General features: G+C 46.5%; 2 protein-coding genes across 2 annotated transcripts in view; one reads left to right on the top strand and one right to left on the bottom strand.

Annotated features, from left to right (window-relative positions):
• Nucleotides 1-595: 595 nt before the first annotated feature.
• On the bottom strand, nucleotides 596-11466 carry NOLC1 (nucleolar and coiled-body phosphoprotein 1; the record flags this gene model as incomplete). Its single annotated transcript, XM_082486583.1, has 14 exons — nucleotides 596-1043; nucleotides 1324-1404; nucleotides 1804-1916; nucleotides 2638-3192; nucleotides 3411-3557; nucleotides 4891-4980; nucleotides 5947-6096; nucleotides 6910-7060; nucleotides 7751-7857; nucleotides 8388-8529; nucleotides 9301-9416; nucleotides 10885-11006; nucleotides 11169-11224; nucleotides 11356-11466. 14 exons carry the CDS (start codon nucleotides 11464-11466, stop codon nucleotides 885-887), a joined length of 2100 nt encoding a protein of 699 aa, XP_082342709.1. The 3' UTR covers nucleotides 596-884.
• Nucleotides 11467-16485: 5019 nt separating this feature from the next.
• Nucleotides 16486-22019, top strand: part of PIK3AP1 (phosphoinositide-3-kinase adaptor protein 1) — a gene marked incomplete at its 5' end in the record, with an annotated part of 46615 nt that continues 41081 nt past the window's right edge. The window contains 2 exons of the mRNA XM_082486439.1: nucleotides 16486-16536; nucleotides 16758-16962. Coding sequence (XP_082342565.1) covers nucleotides 16486-16536; nucleotides 16758-16962 — 256 coding nt within the window. The remainder of the gene's footprint in view (nucleotides 16537-16757; nucleotides 16963-22019) is intronic.

The following is a 22019-nucleotide window of genomic DNA, read 5'->3' on the forward strand; positions in this document are numbered from 1 at the left end:
CAACAAAAAGCAGAGCTGGGTAAAAAAGGGAGGGCTTTATCTCCTCTGCCTCCTTACCCATTCCTGCTGAGCCAAACATCACAACCTCCATGCAGTCAGGAGTTTCTGCACATCTCCGTTCCCCAGCTACGTTCCCAATGAAAGTGTTATCAAGAGTGCCACAGTAGGTACTATAGACCTTGGTCTTTCTGACAATAGCCCCCAACTTGCAACTGCAAGCAATAGTTACTCAACTACTAAGGTGTATTTAAACTCTGGTTCTCCAAGTACTCTGGTTATTGGCCTCAACAGGAGTGGAAGGAAGACGAAGGTAGGAATTTTTTGCAAGGTGAAACCATGAAAGAAGGAAACAGAAAAGAGGAACCCTGTCACACTGCAACTGTGAACTTGAAATGTTAGGTGGGGGTGGGGATTATGGCCAGAAAGTTCAAATCAGTCATCGCTCTTACAGTAACTAGCCAAAGACAAGTTACAATACTTGCCATTTCACAGGTATCTGAGTTAAAATCGCTGAAAAAGAAGTGGGAGGATAAGATACAGGAGAATTCTCTTTCTTCTACTACATAGCCAGGAAACTGAAATGAAAAAAATCACTGCCAGCCTTTTAAAATAAGACTGTAAAAATTTAAGTCTTGGAGGTCACTCTACTGGTATCAATAACACCAGCTTAAGGACGGTTCCAAATTAGGGGCCTAAAAACCAGAAATAGAAATAAAAAGGGGGAAACCTCCAACCATTTTCCCACGTCCCCACGCTGGAGCTGCCTGCCCCACAATGGGCTAGGGGAAGCAGCATTCCAGGCAGGCTTGACATCCATAATGTCCACATGCCCATCCAAGCCATTCTGGTGAGCAGATGGTTTATGAATTCCCAAGGAAATATTCTCAGTCACTTTCGAACTTAACGGAATTGACTTGAGTCGATATAGTGCCTCCACGGTAGCTGCCTCGTTTTTTCTTTGTCTTCTCATGGCGGAAAGATTTGCCTTTAGTGAATTTCAGGATATTGTTAGCCTTCTCACCCCAATCACCAGCTGCTCCTTTCTGTGAGGGATGAAGGGGGAGAGGAAAAAGAAATTTAGGTCAGTACCCAGGAGAGTTAAGGCAATGCTTTGCACTTCAGCCTACCCAGCAAACACCAGTACATTAACATTGGAGTGGATACCACTCCCCCACATGCCCCCTGCCAGTGCTCACAAACTTCCTAACAGCACCTCCTGGTGGAAAAAGTTCCCGCCAAAAAAACAAGCACACTAAGGCTGCTCTGCCAACGTGTATTTGCAGAGGCCAAGTGTTACCACTCTGGGCACTATCTAGCCCCTACCTTTGCCTCAAATGAGTTATCAGCAACACGGGCATCTAGCTCAATCTCTTCTTCCCTTACACGGCGGAATGGAGAGGCCGGCTGTTAAAGAGAAAGAAAATGAGATACAGTAAGCGCATACGTGCACATGATATTCCCTTAGTGAGAACTTCCTTCCCTCCTTGCCCTGCAAATATGGAGCCCTGTTCATGTCACCTCAATGTTTAAGTGTTTCTCAGATTCATAATTCTTTCCCTTCTTCAGATCAGGCAGCTCAAGGATGCTCCTGTGCAAGCATATCCAACCAACCTTTGCCAGAATAATATTATGCACGTATGTGCACTCCCTAAGGTTCTCCTGACAAGGTTCAAGTGCTTGAAGAGGGAGAAAAATACAAATAATCCTGTGGGCCCAACCTCCCTGAAAAACCCCAAACAAGCCTACTCATTCAGGAGGCAAAGACGCCTCCGCTGCCAGTCACCGCAGTTCACCCTCACTCACCTGTTTCACCTTGGGAACTGTGTGGGGTGTTTTAACTTTGATCTTTGCCTTTTTACTGTGTGGTGTCTCTGGCTCCTGAACATCTTCCCTCTTCTGCTTCTTCCTGACTGTGCCTGTTAGAGGTACAGCAGTAAAACTTCAAAAGGAGTAGCTGCAGCGTTGGGAAAGGTAATGGCATCTCTCCCCCAGAATGCAAACCCAGTGTTGACACAGGTGTGAGAATCAGTCCCTGCATTACCTCCTCCAGAAAACAGACTGCGATAACAGACGCTAATAGCCATTCTGGGTCAGCAAGGATTTTGCCATCCTATTCTAATGGATAAAGACAATTTTGTGGAATAGGGTACCTCTACATTAATGATTTAGTGTACTTGAGAAAGTTCTGTTGCTTAAAATTTGCCAGTTCTTGCAGTCACACAGTATGCACTTGCACAGACCACTAGCGCATTCAAAGTCATTTTCCCCCTGGAGGGATAAAGATTGAGATTGTGCATTGGGGCATTATCTACAGTGTCCCACTCAACACAGACAAGGTACCCCAGCAGTCTGCCTTGCTGTCACTAACAATCTCGTGCATGCACAGATGGCAACTCGCAACAACCGTACAGAAATACACTTCATCTTACCACAAATTCTATCGCCAGCAGATATGCAATGCAGACAAAAAGGATCACACCAAATTAAAAACTAGCCCTTCCTGCTCAGTACTGCACCAGACGGCATAATCTGGTAGCATATAGAGATTAGTAAGAATACTGTTTTGGAAAGACTCCCATTCATGCTTAGCTCAGTAACATTGCCTGACAGACCCACTTCCCACACTGTAGTTAATACCTCCATTGACTTTTCCAGTCTTTTCTTCAGAGCTGCTTTCACTGCTGGTACTGCTGCCACCAGCTGGCTTAGACTTCAGGTTGTTTGCTGCTGGTGTGGATGCTTTTGCTTTCTCTGTGGAGGCAGTGGTCTTAGAACTGTTCTGTGCCCCTTTCCCTGCCTTTTTGGGCTTCTCATCCTCTTCGCTGGAACTATCAGATGAGCTGCTACTACTACTAGAAGCAGCTGCCTTCTTCCCCACAGTTGCTTTTGCCGCCCCTGTAGATTTGGTGGCTGGTTTCGCTGCTGGCTTCTTTTCTTCTTCACTGCTTGAGCTATCAGAGTCAGAAGTGTCTGCTTTGGGAGCTGGGGTAGAAGGTTTGGACACTGGTTTACCCACTTTGCCAGCTAATTTAGCTGGAGCGCCTTTCTTCTCATCCTCAGAGCTGCTGGAGCTGCTATCTGAATCAGAGCTACTTTGTGCTTTCTTTGTGGCAGCTTGTGACTTCTTTGTTGCAGGGGTTGTGGCTTTAGCTGTGGGCTTCACAGGGGCCTTCTTGTCAGAGCTGTCAGAATCTAGAACGGAAAGGAAAAGGATAATCAAGGCTAAGCTCCATTCCTTCAACGTGAAACTAACATACAGATTCAATTTTGATACACAGTGCACATCATTAGCTGCTTGAAACAGCATTGCAATGAGTATTCCCGTCCAATTGCACCCTCAAGCCTAGAAACAGAGGTCTAAGCAAGGACAATGTGCATGTGGAAATTCTCCTTTTCTCCTACCGCAATACCTGAGCTGTCTGAGGAGGAACTGGAATCTTTCTTTGCTTGCCCAGGCTTGACAGCTACTTTTGCTGGTTTGGAAGTATTCTTTATCACAGGTTGTTTAGCTGGGACCTTACTCCCTACCTTCTTCTTGTCATCTTCAGAGCTGGAATCTAAACAAAAAATACAAACATAAAAAAAAAGGATGTTCTTTAGGTTAGTAAGCCTCTGGAACAAATTAGTAATAACATGTAGATAACTCGTGGGGAAGTGAAGAGCAAAATGGGTTGTGGCCCAACGCTGAGCCACTGGGTAACTGGCAATAAGCAGCATTTGACAAACACTTGAGTAGCCAGGGGACAACACTCATCTTTCCACATATCTTCCTTGTTAGGAGGAAGTAGAAACAAGCAGTTTAAGTTCTTCATTCACTAATGCATGCACAAGGAAGCAGATAATTGGAGAATAATGTAGGAGAGAGAGTACAGAATAAGGGACTGGAGAAAGTACAGGTATCACCAAGAACAAATGCAAAAAGAAACATCGAGAAAAGAAGCTATGTGGTAAAGATCAAAGAACGAGCAAGAAATTAGGTGATAAAATTGACAAAGCAGGGAAAGTGAGGAAGCAACAGCACAGTATCTCATTTTAGCTTTGTTTCCTGTGTCAGATCTGTTTAGCAGCAGTCTGAGGATTAACTGGAGACTCCTGTGTACAAATATACTTTTGTGTTGCATGTCACAGCAATCTAGAATGCCAAGTGTGATCCATTCCAACATTTCTGAACACTTTAATAACAGTAATCAAAACCTTGTGCATTTCTGAGAAACTAGGCAACAAAACCAGAAAACATAGAACTCCTGCCACTTGTTGAAGGGTCAGAGTCTAGCACTAGCTCTCTGCAAACAGACAGGCAGTTGCCACCCACAATACCTGCCGTGGCAACAGAGATGTTGAGATACACAACAGGAGCACCTTGAACGTGGAGGGGAAATGCAACACTTAGGGAACTTAGATGGGAAATATGTCATTGCAAACCTTAAACCCGATCAACAGAAGACACAAAGCACACTGCCCCCATTTCTAGGGTCACATCAGAAGGCACCTTTTGAGTCTATTTTGTACTTGGTATGGAGATAACATTTTTTATTTTGGAAACTTCTTCCAAACACAATGGTGTAACAGAAACAAAAAATCTGAAGACAGATTCTCAAAAAGTGTAACCATTAATCTCCTGGAGAAGCCTGATACACATGCACCCCACCCTTGCCATCCAGCAACCTGCAGACTTTTCTGCACCTGCCAATGGTCTCATTGGTGTCTCATGGTCAGACTCCACTCCGCACAGCAGGCTGCTTGTTTTCAATTTCAGATCTTGTCAGCTATGGAGAGTGTGAAGCTTTCAAGCTCATTCACTAAGGATCTTAGCAGACACACCACTATACAGCAACCTGGCCAATAAAAACATTAACATAAAAAACAACCCCAAACTATTTCTTGAATTACCTGAGTCACTGTCAGAACTGGATTCAGCCTTCTTGGTGGTCACAGCTTTGTTTTTGGGGCTAGGGATTGTTTTAGCTACTGCTGCTTTGCCTGCAAAAGCAAGTTTAAAATTAACAGGCCATATCCACACCAAATCTTTGTCCCAAGATCCAACCCTTTTCAGATGTGTGTTGTGGTTTCAGATAGGACGGAGCCGACTTTCTTACTAGCAGCTGGTATAGTCCTGTTATGGGTTTGGGATGGGAACACTGCTGACAGCGCAATAACGGTTTTGGTTGTTGCAAAGCAGTCAAGGCCTTTTTTGCTCCTCACACTGCCCAGCCAGCGAGTAGGCTAGGAGTGCACAAAATGTTGGGAGGAGACACAGCCAGGACAGCTGACCAAAGGGATATTTCATGCCATGTGATGCCATGCTCAGTATATAAAGCTGGGGGAAGAAGAATGAAAGGGGGGACATTCGGAGTTACATCTTTTGTCTTCCCAAGTAACCGTTACGTGTGGAAAGCCCTGCTTTGCTGGAGATGGCTGAACACCTGCCTGCCGATGGGAGTAGTGAATGAATTTCTTGTTTTGCTTTACTTATTGAACTGTCCTCTCAACCCACGACTTTTCCCACTTTCACCCTTCTGATTCTCTTCCCCATCCTGCCGCGGGGGGAATGAGCGAGCAGCTGCGTGGTGCTAGTGGCTGGCTGGGGCTAAACCACAAGAATGTGAAAAAGCTCCCTTCTCAGTGCACCAGCCATTCAGCCAGCACGTTGGAAGCCAAGCAAGGACCTGACCAGCTGCAGTAATGGGTCTGGCTTATTCCCGCTCAACTGGATGCTGACGACTTTTCAAACCAACACACGCAAAGTAATCCAACCTGCACGCAGTTTGGATCCACAAGTTGTGCATCGTTTGGGATGCCTTCAAATTACTTCTTTATAGCTTCCAGAGAAGCAAATAACAACACAGACCAAAGTCAAATGGCTTTTTCAAGGAAACCAAGACATTGCCAAAACATTGTTCACACCATGTAGTATGTCCTCTGGAGCCTCATCTCCTCACAACATACCTGCTCCTCCCTTTGAGGGGGCCTTTGAGGCCTGCTCTGCCTCATCGCTACTGTCTGAAGAGTCACTGCTCTCAGCCTTTTTTGCAGGAGCCTTGGCAACGCCTTTCTTTGCCTGCGTAGCTTGAGGAGGTGGTACAGCACTGTACTGACCTATGAAGAAAGACACAGCATTCTGATGCCTACGTGATAATGCAAGCAGCACATGAGATGACTGTAGCTACAATCAAAGATATTAGCTTATAATTTGAATGGTTACACCCACCCCACTGCTACCTCCTGTTTCTACTGTGAGTTTTACTCTCCACTTGGAGTTCAGCTGAGCCAAACATCTTTGCAGAAGTTTTCTCTGCATTTTAGAAGAATGGGAGCTTGCGTTGCCAAAATTTTTCAGAATAAAACAAATTGAGATGTCAATTGTTGATTGTTTTTATCTACTGCCTTCTCAAATCCTGTTTAGAGGATCAAACTGAGTTTCGATGCTTGATCCTTCACCCAGATCAGCTGGAATCCTAAAAGCACTATACCATATTGAACAGAGTCCCATTTAGCCTACCAGCTGGATTGTATGCTTCACAAAAAAAAACCTAAAAAAGCTTAAATTGCAGTTACAGAAAAAACAAACCACTGTCAAATTACTTCCCAAATCCTCGCAGAGAGAAAACCTGCAAGAAGAATGTACTCAAATGCTACCCAAATAGAAGATATGCAGCAAACCAAGCAGAGTCTGTCACAATTTCTCTCATGCCCCATCCCTTGATTGATGGAGGAGCTGAATTGTAAGCTTAGCCCCAACAGCACCCATGAAAAGAGCTGCTGTATTTCTGGTTCACAACACCACCACCAGCACCACCTGGAAGCTGGTGTGCAGGAAGACGTGCCTGTGCCCTGTGCATGCTTCTCCCGGGACAGTGGGACTAGCAGAAAGTATCCTCCCACATAGCAACAACGGTATTTAGTCCTTACCAGATTTAGGCTTTTGTTTTGCAGGTGGCTTTTCATCGTCTGAGCTGTCAGATGAGTCCTCACTACTGGAACTTTCCTTGGCACGTTTGTTTTTTCCTGGACATGCCTGAGTGGCTGCGGGTTTTGGCAGAGGTGATTTCTTGGGAACAGCCTATAACAAGAAGGAAAGAAATACACATTAAAAAGAAGTTACGAAAATCCTGTGGGGACAGCTGGATGTGGATCTTGTTTAACTCTATGCCTCACTTAAGATAGTAAATTTTGAAGACAAAGGGAGAAAGATTAACAAAGAATCTCAAATGCAACTTTTAGGAAACACATGAGCATCATGATCTTTCTGGCCACTCTGCTGTTTTCTGCTGCGTATACCCCTAATTAGCAGCTCCTCTGACCAAGGGGCACAGAAGTGACTGAAATGGTAGCAACTGTCACTTGATTAAACACAACTAGGATCATTTTTGTGTTTCATAAAACATTTTTAAGCACTCCCTAGTGGAAAACTCAAAGTTACAGATAGCTAAGCACAAAAGAGCTACGGAGAAGTGAACATATAATGGAGACTACAATATGATTATGACACAACGAGATGTTTTCCTGTAAAAGGAAGGAGCAGAGGAAGCAGTAGGGAGATATTAGGGAAGAAAGCCAGTGCATGGAGAGGTGCCAGAACACAAAATCTCACTGTATAAAGGAGACGGAGGTATAACAACTACAAATGCTGTGCTCAGCATCTGTGTAGTCTGTGCCTTTGCCTACACATTTCACAGTCCCTGAAAGACAGAGATACACCCAGTTACTAGACTTCTACAGTGTTCAGGAAGCTTTTTATGGTCTAATTTACCTTCTTCGGTGCAGCCTTTTCCTCATCTGAATCTTCGCTACTGCTGCTACTGCTTTCTGCTTTTCCATTGACCACCTTGGCCCCCACCACCGGGGCAGCTTTATTTCCTTTTGAGGTTAAGTAAAAAGGGACATTAGAAAACATGCTACAGTAGATGAGAAGTAATTAAATTCAGCATAAAGTACCATAGAGAGAAAAGAACCACAGGGAACCAATAGGGCAGATTAAGGTAGTACTACAAAACTATTGTTTTATCCTACTGCAAGATTAGAGAAAGTTTTCAGAAAACTTACTATTCTAGCTCATTGGAAGTTCCAGGACCAAAGGCTAAGTAAAGATCTTCCCTGCTCTTTGAGGGGAAGACACTGGCAAAAGCACAACTTAAGCAGTTAAGGTTGCTGGTTACAGCTACATATGCAAACAATGCAGTGTTTGGGATGCTATGTTTTATCTGCCATCAGTTCTACACCTCTTTCATGTCAGAATCAGACTGGACTGGAGTGCAAATGGCACTGACAGCAGATTTTCAAACTGCTATGTTAATACATCTGCCTTTGCATGCAGGTACAGCCCCCATCACTCCTCCCCTGGCTTTTTTGTTTCTGTATTTTGACTCATGATACCCAGTAAGAGGTACCTGATTTAGGTGTTGTTGGTTTTGGTGGCTGTTTCTTTGGCGCTTCTTCATCTGAGCTGCTTGAGTCAGAGCTGGAACTCTCTGCTTTCTTCTGAGGCTGGATTTTGGTTCCAGCTGGCTTCACCATGGGTTTTGAGCCTTTCTAAACAACGGAAGGGAAAACTGATTAGCTCTTGTACTCATGAAAAAGAGGCTGATGAGTGGGACACATGTACAGAGAATATAAACAGCTGTCTTTCACAGAGGTTACCATTTTGACTTGGAAACACCACTCTGCCTAACGGTTAAGGCCTGAAAATCCCTGGATAACAATTTGGCTCTGGGAAACCTCCCATCAGCCCATGGGAGACTTCCTTTGCACCTCAGTCTCCAGTTCTGCCTCCTCAAAAGGGGGTAGTTCTGGGACTGGCACTGCTGTCTTCCTTCCCCAGATCACACTAGTTTGAAAACCAAAAATACTGACTGGGCAACCCTGGTTGCTCTCCTCTAGTGTACACTGACATCATTCTTAGCCCCCCCTTCTCAAGACCATGACTGCAGCAAGAAAAAGGAGTGAAGATTCTCTTTTTATATATACACATATATATGGAAAAATTCCAGAGTTATTTTAGTGATTGTAAATAAATATTTCTCTGCAAAGAAGTAAGCCCTGGTAGTCTTAGGATAAATGCAAGGAGCAGCCTTGGCTATGAAACAAAGCGGGTGCTGGACACAAAATTAATTTTTCACAGGAACAGTCCAAATGGCACCCTGTCCACTACAGGAATGTCTTCTTACGATGTACCTGCAGCAGTCTAGGCACCTCACAGTTCAGAAAGAGTGAGCCCAATTTCAGAGAAAATTCTGTTGGTCAAATTTGCTATAACCCATCACTGTCAAACATGCATTAAAGAGGCTGGACAGAAAAGCTGACCTTTGCTGGCTTCTTCTCCTCCTCCGAGTCTGAATCATCACTGGAGTCCTCGCTGCTGCTCTCTGCCTTCTTGGCTGGAGGAACTGCTTTTGCCTTGGGCACAGCTGCTGCTTTAGCTGCAAATAAAGGACAGGACGCATTGATGATAAGTTAATTCAAACTTTCATGTACCTGTATCTTGCACTAGTGGGTATCAGAAGAAGAGGATACACTAAGGTAATTAAACCATGACCGACTTTTGTTTCTTGAGCAGGGTGCAGCAGAAGACTCCAAAATGGGTAGGCATGAGGATAAAACAAATTCTAGATTTCATCTTAGTCATGTACACATTTAAGTGCAGACTTCTATCACCAGAAAGCACCCCCCCCCCCCCAAGGAAAGTGCCCCCACAAACTGAGATAACATTAACTGGGTCTGCACACCTTCTAGCTTACAAAAACCCACTGAACAAGCACAGATTTCCAAAAAGAACCAGTGCAATGCTGTGTTAAGCTTCCAGACACTTTGCTTAATGTGTTTTAGCCAAATATACTCTTCCTGGTTACTGATTGCTTTTTAATAATGTGGAGCAAAAGAAATCATTTTGCCTCAAGTTATATTTGCAACTGTCCTTATCAAGTAAAAATCAGATGTGAGTTCAAATTCAGCTTTAGGATGGCTCAAGTTGAAGACCAGATTTCTTTGTGTGTCTCCCCCTCTCCCCGTCTACTCCTCTCCTGCAAATCTGCTGCTAGGTACAAACTTGTGTACACCACGATTAATGCAAAGCGTAAGAACAATGCCAGGAACTGTTCACCACATACAAAGTGCAGCGGAGGGACGTATTTTTTGGTAGCACTAGGACACAGGCTTGAGAGAAAGGAGAGTAGCAACCTCACACAAGAAGCACATGAGTAAGGATCCTAGCCATGCAGGAGTTTTGTCAAGTTATGCATATTTTAACAAATGTGAAAGCACTTATAAAACCTGAATCAGTTATCCTGCAACAGCAGGATAAGAAACCATTCTTTAAAGCTCTCAGTGAAACTGAGAGTGCCTGGAAAATAGTATAGAAAAAATCATGAGGTACCTACCTCCCATGAAGAGAGTATCAGCCCAATCTACATGCACTCAAAATCCAATTTCACTCAATATTTAAATCAACACATAATTTGAATGTGTTGAAGCAAGCAAGAGTAACCCTGCTGGCATATCCTATCAGTGAGTGCTCAGAAGCAGAATGTGAATACAGACAAGGTAATGAAGGTGCTGCTGCAACAGTACCTTCAAAACTCAATACAGCCCAATGCCTTCGCCAGCTTCAGCCAAAAGAGAGCAACAGAATAGCTAAAACTTTCTATTGGATGCAAACCCTGATGTGCTTAAATTACCACTAGATAAAGAGATCACCCTTAGCTAGGATGAACATACCTTACCCACCACGGAGAAAAGACCTGCCAGAAACAAGATCAGTCAATACAAAACCAGTCCTTGATAGCTGCTGACTGACCCCAAACGAGCGGCTGAAGCTGAGCTCCATTCGCAGGCGGGGAGCCAATGCCAGGCACAACCCTGGCCTGCCCCAGGCCCGCTCACAAACCCCACCTGGTTTCTTGGCTGGGGGGGTCTCGTCCTCCTCGCTGGAGCTGTCATCGCTGCTGGAGGGCGGCTTCCTCTTCGCCTGGGAGCCGTTGGGCACGAGCTTTCTCTTCTTGGCCGCCGGAGACCTACGGGGAGAAAGGCCGAGCCGGTGGCTTTACGAGGCGAGGGCCAGGCGGCGGCAGGCGCCGGAGGGAGCCCGGCAGCGCAGCGGAGACGCACACACCACCACCCCCCGCCGCTTCCCCAGGCCCGTTAAGTGCGGCCCCCGCCGCCGGAGGGGCACTTACTTCAGCCAGTAACTGAAGATGTCCAGGAGGGAGGCAGCGTTGGGGTCCTGCTCCTTCTGCAGCAAGGGAGAGGCCGCGTCAGTCAGCCACTCATTCAGTCAGCGCCCCCCCCCCCCGCCCCCGTCCCCGTCCCCGTCCCCGTCCCCGTCCCCGTCCCCGTCCCCGTCCCCGTCCCGGTCCCGCTCACCGCCGCCGCCTCCCGGGCGAAGGCGCGCGCGGCGCCCTCGAAGCGGTTCTCGCGCAGGAAGGCGAGCACGAAGGGGAAGAGGTCGCTGGGCACCGCGCGCCACTCCGCCATGCTGCCCCTGCCGCCACGTGCCGCCGCCGGCGCGCACGCGCGCGCCGCGCCACGCACCGACGTGCGCCCGGGCTCCGCCCACCCCGCCATGTTGGGGCGGGGCGGGACGGGACGGGGCGAGGAAACACCCCCAACTCCCCCCCGAGCGCGGTGGAGGGGAGGCGGGTTCCGGCGTGAAGATGTCGGTGACCGGCGGGAAGGGCTGTTGGCGTGGGCGGGTGGGATAGGGGGCGCAGAGGAGGGGCCCGCGAGGCACGGCCGCCCCTCCCGGCGTGAGGCGATTTGGGAGAGGCCACGCTCTGTGGCGGCGCCCGCGCCTGGGTGAGGGCGGCAGTCAGGGCCGGGAGGCGGCTTGTGGTGCAGCGGCAGGCTTGGGGCCCGCAGCGGAGAGGAGGAAGGAACTCGGGGACGTGCATGCGCACGGAAGACTTGAGTCCACTTAAACCCCCTTTTTGCCCATATCGGTCTGCTCCTAGATGTAACCCTTTTTAAATACGGTCGCTGGAAGCAGAACGGTAGGGAGCAGGGCTGCTCCGTGGAGGAAAAGAAACCGGTAGCTATGAGCAACCTCAGTGCTGGCAAGTGTCCTCACCAACAGGGTGCAGTCCCACACAGCTTGAACGTGGCAGGCAGATACTGACAACAGGATTCATCAGTAGTCCCAGGAAAGGTGAGCGATGAACCAGGTCTAGGATCTGCGTGAGGAATCTATTCAGGAGTAAAGGGAGACAGTGCCAGAGGAAGGGATGGGTAAAAGTAATGCTGTGGATCTAAAGGGACTGTCCGTAAGATTGAGCTAGAGATGGAATTGGGGATAAGGTTACTTACAACGTAAGTTTGAAGGGCATCAAGGGAGTAAGGTTGGAGATAAGACTTGAAATAGGTATACCTACAGAACAGGCAAGAACTGAAGGCTCAGGCTTGAGCTTAAAGGGAGCTTCTGGGCCTATGGGCAAAAAATGGGTGTGGAAACCCCACGTGAGACTGATCAGGACAAGCACAGGCTGTTAGTGTACTCAGGACCCTGATAATGAGGAGATTTCATTCAGCTGTTGTATATTACTGTGGCTTTAAATTAGTTATGTCTCCACCAAAGTTTTTTTTTACTTCTGTGAAACTGAAGGTTTGCTCTGATGATTGCAGTCCTCTGTTGTCCTTGCATCTGTGATGGGGCTTTTTTTGATTCTCCTTAACAGAGTGTACCATAAAGCCTGTTGAGGGCAAAGGAAGAAGAGAGTCCTATACTGCAAGGCCTGAGTTAGGGCTGCCAGGGTCAAGCAAGCAGTAGTAGGTACGTAGTGTTATGCTCTTTACATTCCCCCTCCCCGGTTCTCTGCTCTTAACTATCTCCAGATATTGCTGTGCCCTGCTGCGCTGGGGTTCTGTCCCTCTTGTGTGCTGTTATGTAGTACCTGCTGAACGCACACTTGGGCAGGCTTTATGCCTGGCAGAGCCCACCTGGTGCTGGTGTCTCTGGAAGGTACCACATCTGCAGTGCTGGGGAAATAAAAGCAGCTCATGTGGTGGTAGATTGTACTGTAAGATTCTGTCATTGTGCAATACATGCCTGTATTGTAAAAAAAGGACGTTCATCTGAGGGCTTGTTAAATATGTGTATTTCGTTTTCAGGTATCCCTGATCTGGCCTGCACCTGTTATGTATGGAATAACTTAGGGCTGTATTGCAGAAAGGAAACTGTTTCCAGGAACCAGTATTTCTCTCAGTTTTTGTAGCTTCCATCCACAGTAGGCTACAGCTGCAAGCTTCATCTGCAAAGCTCAGCACAAGTTCCATGCTTTTGTCAGCATCAGAAAGGAAGAGGTGTAGCCATTGCTGGTAAACTGTCCTTATTTTAAGTCCTGCTGTCTGAAGTAACTGCTGTGAGGAACCAGGGAAGTTACTGGCTGTGTCTGCTTCACTGGCTTGCTTTGCTTCTTGCCTGGTTAGTAAGCGTCTCCCTCTCCTGCCAAGCCTTTGCCAGTTAGGTCTGTTCCCAGATGCTGTGTGACTACTTCTCTTCAGAGATATGTTGCTATGTAGGTATGTTCTCCTGTGTTGTGCCTACAGATCTTAAGATGACCTGGCAGGGCAGTAACTGTGCAAGGAAAGCTGTTTTATTCTTGTATTCCCCAAGGCGGTAGTGGGAGATCCTGGGATCTAAAAAGCAAGCAAATTCAACTGATTTATGTTACTACTTGTGAATTCCTTAGTTCCCCTCATCTACTCCTCATAGGTCTTTTCAGTCCTTCCCCTTGGCTGGCATATCTTGTTAAGGCTCCAGGCAGAGCTATTCACCTCAGAAGAGAGCATCCCTGTGAGAGGTCTCCGCTCTTCCCACTTTTTTTTGTGGCCAAGAAGAAGTTAAGAGAGATGGCATGGGTGTTGAATCACTGAATCCTTTCCTTGTTACCCCTCAAAAGTACCTAGCAAAAAAGCAATGTTGTCCTTTTCTTTGGGCAGGGTTAAGACAGACCCTTGAGAATAATGCTGCAAATGCAACTGTGTTTACATGCTGCGGTGAATTGAAGGGAGGAAGGTTAAGACTTGTACAGTCATTTTGGGCAAGGAAGGATGAAAAGCTCCCTGTATTTCCTCATTTTGTTCTTAATTCATTATAAGCTGTGTAACTCTTTCCCTTAGGCTGGCCTAATGTTCTAGAGCGTAAAGGGGCTTTTGCCTCAATTTGTCAACTGATTTTTCAGGTGGAGGTTGCTGTAAAGGTTGCTGAAACAACATGCTAGCGGTTATTTTATTTAAGCTCCTTTGGGGAAGCATATTAATTTCACTTTAGTGGCTTAGGGATTTTAAACCCTAAAGAGGTTTCCTGTGGGCTTTGCATTGATTAAATACAATACATAGCATCCTAACTGACACTGAAACCTATAGAGAAGCCCCATCAGTTCTGACTAAACAGGGAGCTGACTCTGATAGTCCTTTGTATGGTACAGCAAGGGTTTAAGAGCTTGTTCCAAGGAGTATGTTGAAATCCTCATCTGACATCAGAGAGATGATTTTGGTTTTAACTTTTTGTTCTGGAAGTTAGAAGAGTGGCATTTCTCAGGGATCAGTACTGGGACTGATGCTGTTTGACATCTGTCAGTGACATGGACAGTGGGATTGAGTGCACCCTCAGCAAGTTTGCCAATGACACCAAGCTGTGTGGAGCACTCAACACGCTGGAGGGAGGGGATGCCATCCAGGGGGACCTGGAAAGGCTTGAGACCTGGGCCTGTGCGAACTTCATGAAGTTCAACAATGCCAAGTGCAAGGGTCCCACAATGCATGTGGGTCGGGGCAATCCCAAGCACAAATACAGGCTGGGAGGAGAATGGATCAAGAGCAGCCTTGAGGAGAAGGACTTGGAGGTGTTAATGGGCGAGAAGCTCAACATGACCTGGCAATGTGCACTCGCAGCCCAGAAAGGCAACCATATCCTGGGCTGCATCAAAAGAAGTGTGGCCAGCAGGTTGAAGGAGGCGATTCCGCTCCTCTGCTCAGCTCTGGTGAGAACCCACCTGGAGTACTGCATCCAGCTCTGGGGCCCCCAACAGAAGGAGGACATGGACCTGTTAGAGGGGGTCCAGAGGAGGGCCATGAAGATGATCAGAGGGCTGGAGCACCTCTCCTATGAGGACAGGCTGAGGGAGTTGGGGTTGTTCAGCCTGGAGAAGAGAAGGCTCCAGGGAGACCTTAGAGCGGCCTTCCAGTACTTAAAGGGGGCCTACAGGAAAGATGGGGAGGGACTCTCTATCAGGGAGTGTAGAGACAGGATGAAGGGTAACAGTTTTAAACTGAAAGGGGTTATTAGGTATTAGGAAGGAATTCTTTACTGTGAGGGTGGTGAGACACTGGTACAGGTTGCTCAGAGATGCTGTGGATGCCCCATCCCTGGAAATGTTCAAGGCCAGGCTGGATGGGGCTTTGAGTAACCTGGTCTAGTGGGAGGTGTCCCTGCCTATGGCAGGGGGGTTGGAACTAGATGATCTTTAAGGTCCCTTCCAACCCAAACTATTCTATGAAGATAAACAGCTTTACAAGGGAAATAATGTGCAACAGTCATTATAAAGTCATATACGTGGTTATCCATCTGTTATACTAGTTTTTAATATGAGTATTATTCTCTAATAGCCAAAGAATTGGGTAGAGACTAGTTTCCAGCTAGTGAATATTTGTCCCTCACATAAATCCCAAGTAGATACTGTATTTGCACACTTCTCCAGTGTCCAGGAATTCTTTATTCTATTGTATGTTTTCTGGAGGATTCAAATTGGAAAGTGCTGGTTTCTTCTCTGCATGCCTGGAGTTTCTCATAAGGCTGTATCATCGGATTGTTTTTTATCCTAGTAGTTTATTATTGTGTGAGCAAACGCTTTGGTTTTGGAAGAGAGGCAGTGGCACACAGTTTGTAAGCTTACAGTAGGTTTGGCGTAAAGGAAGATTTGGAGGTAACAGACGAGTTTGACTAACTTCTAAGAGTTGATTAGTAGGAAACAGTTGGTTCCTTGCTGTTTGTAATCATCTCTGTTCTAACATTAGTGTTTGTGACATTAAGCTGCTCACACAATGTCCTCTGACTGCTTGGGAGTGACTGTCTTGACTGGGAAACCAGATTGTAAGGAATCTGCTTTTACTTTGCTGAAGTGCATCAATGACAGACTTCACTGGTTCTTGGCAAAGAAATTTTTGTGAATGCAAATCAGTTCAACTGTTTTTTCCAAGTTTGTGAAGGAATAGTCTGAAATAATTATTGAGGCAGAATCTGTTGCTTTGTCTTCAGCAACAAAATTAAATTGAGTCCTTGTCTCTGAACTCCCAACAGTGTCTTCCTGCTACTTATTTTCTCTGTACTCAAACACGAGCATAATCATAGGGAAATCTTAAGTTAAAAGATTCTTTTAGTTGAAAGCACAGAATACTGAGTGCTTCATTCTTTATATGGAACAACTTGATTTTCCCTCCGAAAAAATAAAACTCCTTGCTTGTAGGAGACAGAAGTCAAAGCCTACGTTAGGGGCGTGCATGAAGCAGGTCTCGCTTGTTCCCTTCCGCAACCACGGCTCTAAGTTTCTCGTGACTGAGGATATGGCGTTTCTCTATGGCCGTAACACACGACCTTTCCTCATTTTATCGCCGCTTCCTCGTCCACCTATGGAGTATACGAGTGCCCATTTGGAAAAGGGCATTTCCCTCCTGTGGCAGGAGAATCCCGCCACGTACCTGGGAGGCGATGGGGAGCCGAAAGCAGCCGCCGGCGTGACTGGCCGGGAGCCGCCCTGTGCCCGACTCCGCAGGGGGCGCCGCGGGCCGCCCCTCGGTACCGGGCGCCGGCGGGGCGGGGCGGGGCCGGGCCGGGCGGCGGGACGGAGCGCCTGGCCGGGGTGCCTGGCTGGGGTCGAGGAAGCGGCCGCGGGAGGGACGCGCCGCGCCACCCCAACGGGGATGTGAGGGAAGGGGAGCGGCCACTTCCCCGCCAGCCCCGGACCATGGCGGACCCCGGTAGGTGCCGGGGGAAGGGGGGACTGTGTGCGGCGGGGTTTCTCCGCCCGGCCGTGCTGTGCCCTAGCGAGGCTCTCCGCGGTAGCCCAGCCCGTGAGCGACCTGTCGGGCGCCGGTAAGCGGGGAGGTGGCGGAGCGCGGCGGGCTGCCCGCCGGCCCCTGCCCGCTCCCGCCTGCGGGGCGGTGCTGGTGCGCGGCTCTGCTCGCTCCCGGCGCTCCTCCGCCGCTGGGGAAAGGGGAAGGAGAGTCCCCTCCCCGAGTTTAGCGGAGCCCCGGGGCTCTTCGGAGCAGCGGTGGCTGCTTTATTCGCGGCCAGGTTGCTGCGCTTTCTGCCTGTTCTTGCTTCACTTGGCTTGGGCTCAGGGCAGGTGCTGGTAGAGCCCTCCTGTGTCTTGAGCGCGCTTGGTGCTTGCTGGTAGCTCGGCTACCTCTGGGGGAGGGTGTTCTGTAGAGTTATCTGTCCCTGCTCAGCCTTTACCACCTAGATGTATTTCTGTGACGTTTTGTAGAGAATTCAGTTCTTCCTAAATACTGCTTTATCCCCCAACATTTGCATACTTCCTTTTTGGGGTACGGCTTGATGCACCTTGCCACAGTGGGAGAGGATAACAAAGTGAGAGCTAGGTTGCCATCAATGAAAATGTTTTAGCTAACGTGTGCAGGTAAAACTGATTAGAATAAAGCTGCGAACTCCAGGGAGAGAGGGGTTTAACCTATATTGTGTAAGTATGTAGTGCCCAATTTGCAAGTTCCCCTCCCTGTAGGGAAGTGTATGTGTTTTATCTAAAAAAGGAAAAACGTGCCATTCTCAGGGTGTGAAGTAACGTTTGTGTTTCACTGACGCGTATCTCCTTGTGATGTAAAAATAAGCTAAATGGTGGCCTCAGGAGACTTGTGGGCAAAGCTACTTTTCTCCTAATAAACAGAAGGTGATTTCACAGAGACTCTTAAAAGGAGAACAACTTTAGGTTCACATATCATAATGCAAATCTTGTGTTCCTATCACTGAAGTTTGGTTCGCAAAACTTTTATCTGCTTTGATTCTGCTATTTCCTCTTGCTTGTTTGCAGCACTTTATTTAAAGTGAAGGTTTTCTGTTCCAGTCAAAGTAAGAGGTTTCACTAGGATGTTAATAATTATTGCATGTGATCATGATTACTTTGTTATGCATTCCAGCTAGGCAAAGAATGCATTCATTTCCTCATACATCACTTAAATACTCACACTTCAGACACTGAAATGTAAAAGGTGCTGAGGACTTCTGTAAATGGCCCACCAGCAGCTTCTAACACCTCTTGGAAGCCCTGTCTCTCTTAATAATTTGATTATTAAGACACCTTGGATTTGGGTTTCATTTATATCATAGGCAACTGTCTATCACAGGAAGTGAATCTCCCTCTTATCAAGGATTGATATTTTGGACTGCCATATTTGTGTATCCTCTGTACACATGAATCACAATGCAGACTGATAACAGGCTATGTGGCGCTTTTTCATTTAGTCAGAATTTGAGGTGGATTTCACGGAATCACGGAGTTTTCAGAGTTGGAAGGGATCTCTAGAGATCATCTAGTCCAACTCCCCTGCTAAAGCAGGATTGCCCAGAGCACATTACTCAGGACTGCATCCAGGCGGGTCTTGAAAATCTCCAGGGAAGGGGACTCCACAACCTCCCTGGGCAGCCTGTGCCAGTGCTCTGTCACCCTCACCGTAAAGAAGTTTTTCCATGTATTTGAACGGAACTTCCTGTGTTCTAACTTGTGCCCATTGCCCCTCGTCCTGTCACTGAGAACTATTGAAAAGAGCCTGGCTCCATCCTCCTTCAACCCACCCTTTAGATACTTGTACGCCATAATAAGGTCTCCCCTCAGCCTTCTCTTCTCCAGGCTAAAGAGTCCCAGCTCTCTCAGCCTTTCCTCATAAGGGAGGTGCTCCAAGCCCTTAATCATCTTAGTTGCCCTTCGTGGGACTAGCTCCAGCAGTTCCCTGTCCCTCTTGAATTGAGGAGACCAAACCTGGACACAGTATTCCAGTTGTGGTCTCACCAGTGCAGAGTAGAGGGGGAGAATGACCTCCTTCGACCTACTGGCCACACTCTTCCCTATGCAGCCCAGGATTCCATTGGATCTAGTGAACGAGAATAGATTTGCTTGCTGCTGCATATGATCATCTGAGTTGGAGTAAAGATTTGGTCTGTCAGTTTTTTCCCTGGTCTGTGGACAAGAAGTCATGGTGTATTTAGGAGAGGGATATGAAAGGTGACACAGAAAAACTGTATTTTATTAGATGCCCTGAATTTGCTTTATGGGACCCACAAGTACAATGGAAAACTATTTATGATCTATACATTGAAAAAGGTCAAATTTTTTGGCTTGTAGAATGAAATTACAGGTAATAACAGTTGATGACATCTGATTCAAATTTGGGAAGAGTTAAGTGGGCAAGATGTAGTGTTACCCAGAGCTGATATGCCAGCTTCCCGCGGTGTTCTTTAGCTATTCCAATGGTAATCATAACCTGATGATATGGCCATAAACCACTATCCCATGTTTGCTCTGAACTCAAAGATTGTCACCTCACTACTCCCAAACGTGGTCTGGAGATGAGCCTGATTTCTTTGCTTCTCAGAGAGGGACTATGAAGGCACGATATAGTCTATCACAGTAGGATACTTTTATTCTCTTGCCATGAGTCTTCAGTGATTTTAACTGAGTTGCTTCATCCCCTTTCATTCTATGTGCAGTTTATAAGCTAGGGAAAATTTTGTATCATGTTTTGTCTCTTGTGCTATTTAGTCTGTGGCCCTTACACCTCAATTAGAGGTTTTAGCCATTTCTACAGTGCTGGTTTGTAATCTCATCAGGCTTTTGTCATTGCTGTATAATGGAGTGGGCAACTAAACACTGAAGAGGCAGTTACAGCTGGAAAGGAGTCCAAAGGTTATGTTTTATCATTGCAAACTGCAAGAGAACACCAGCTGGATGTTTTTCTATTAAATAAATAGTTAAACATGCTCTGCAATATTATTAATAGTGCTGACATTTTGTAAACAGAAGCGAAAGTCACTTTTATACCCTAGGTTTAGGAATGCAGAAACAAGGTATTGTTAAAATTTAAACTAGATTACACTTGAGACCATGAAAGATTTCTTTAAATGGTTGGCTGGCACAAATCTTTTTTCATCTTGCTATTGCGTATACTGTTCATATCTTTCATATCTTTCATATCTTTCTTACTTGAATTGAAGGCTTCCTTGTGTTTGTTTTTCCAAAACCACCCTGTCAAACACATTGTCAAAACATCCATCTAGGGTCAGGGTTTAAAGAAATAAAATGCTTGGTGTTCACCTAGGGATTTCTTTGTATGTGTACAATAGGCACAGTTTACATTGTGCTTTGAAGTCTTCTCTGTGAGTTTTTTGCCTGTAACTGATGAGTGAAGAGTTCTGGGAAAAACTCCCTGAAACATTCTCTATTCTCCCTTTATTATACTTTTCCCTGAGGACTGGACAGAGAAGGTAATTGGTTAGACAAATAATTGCATGATCCAGGAAAGTGAGTCATGTGTCATGCTTCTTTTAAAAGGGGATGTTGCAATTGAAACTATTTCTTGATTTTTGTTTTCTTTGAAACAGTCACGTTGCTAACTTAAGCTTATTTAGCTCTTCAAGACCCACTTCCAGTATTTTTGCTTATGAACATGGAGAATTTCCTTGGCTCTAAAAGTGGAGTCAGTAGTTTTATTTCTCAGTTCTACTTTTGAAAGCATTGTTCCTCAGTTTATCCTAGAAGTGTAAAAGGCAACAGGAGTTGTGGTAAGAGGGCCAGGGGGAAGCTCGCACAGCTGTCTTAAGGGGAATGGTGTGCTGCTGGTAGAGCAAGTGCTATCTAGGGAATCGATACCATTCCTAAACACTAGGTGAAGTTCCTTCCTATTGATTGCAGTGGCTACGCTGCTCTGGGTGATGTTGTCTCTGGGCATATAAATGCTGGCAGGGAACCTGCAGAGTCTGTCAAATTTACATCTTTTGCCTACATATCAGAGAAGCAAGGCTTCTTGGACACTTAGTGCTCCTACAGCTCAGTGCACGTTTAAAATCAATGACTCCCCCACACTGCGCCCTCTCCAAGCACAGCTGCTTCCTTTCATTGAAAGACTGGAGAAGGGCTTGTTTACTAACAGGTTTAGTTGCAGAAGCTTTTTAAAAATGTGTGGTAGGATTAGGTGTTCCATTTTACAGAACATGAAAATGCCCTGGAGGCCACTGCTGCTTTCCCCAGAGTCCAGAGGTGGGAATTCTCCCAGAAAATGCCAGGGTAGGACTGCATCATCTCACCATTGGACAAGGTTGAGCTCAGCTGTCTGTGCTGCAGTGCAGCTTGGTAGATGGTTGTGCTGCCCTTTCCCACTGTGCTGCATGTAAATCAACACGTGGCACTGGGAGCAGAAGTCTCTGGTACTCCTGCCTTTCTAGAATAAAACAACTGATCTGAATTCTGCTTGGTTTTCCTGTTTCTGCCCATGTGATTCTGTCATCTTTGTCAGGTGGTGTTCAGCCAGAAGCGATACTTTGGCGATAGTGGTGTTCTTATGGGTGTGAAAGCCATCTTTTTTCACAGTAGTTCTGCACTCTTAACTTCAAGGTCCCAAGACTTTGGGTCTGTTTGTCTGCTTTATGAGTTTGCTGGATCCCCTCTGTTGAGAATGCTGTCTCCTACAAGCCTTCATCTGGGGTTCAAGAGCTGTATTCACACAGAAACGTGCAGCTGTCTTAGTGAATACTGCTGAACTGCAGTGTCTATGTTCTCCACAGCTAGAGCATCATCCTTCCACTGCTAGAGACTTTCCATTTATGCAGGTAACCATAATGCTATTGGTTGAGCACAGAGCACATTTCCACGCTTTACTTCTGAACTGTACCACTTCTGCTCAACTGCAGTTTGAAGTTGGTAATTGTATGGTTTAGAGCTGGGGTACTGTAGCCTAGACATCGTTTCAGCCTTCATCGCTTAATGAAGGTTCTGGGGAAGGTGACAGAATGGAGTCTTTGGAGGATG

This window comes from Vanellus vanellus, assembly GCF_965231255.1.
Source record: "Vanellus vanellus genome assembly, chromosome: 7".
In the NCBI taxonomy this organism is placed as follows: domain Eukaryota; kingdom Metazoa; phylum Chordata; class Aves; order Charadriiformes; family Charadriidae; genus Vanellus; species Vanellus vanellus.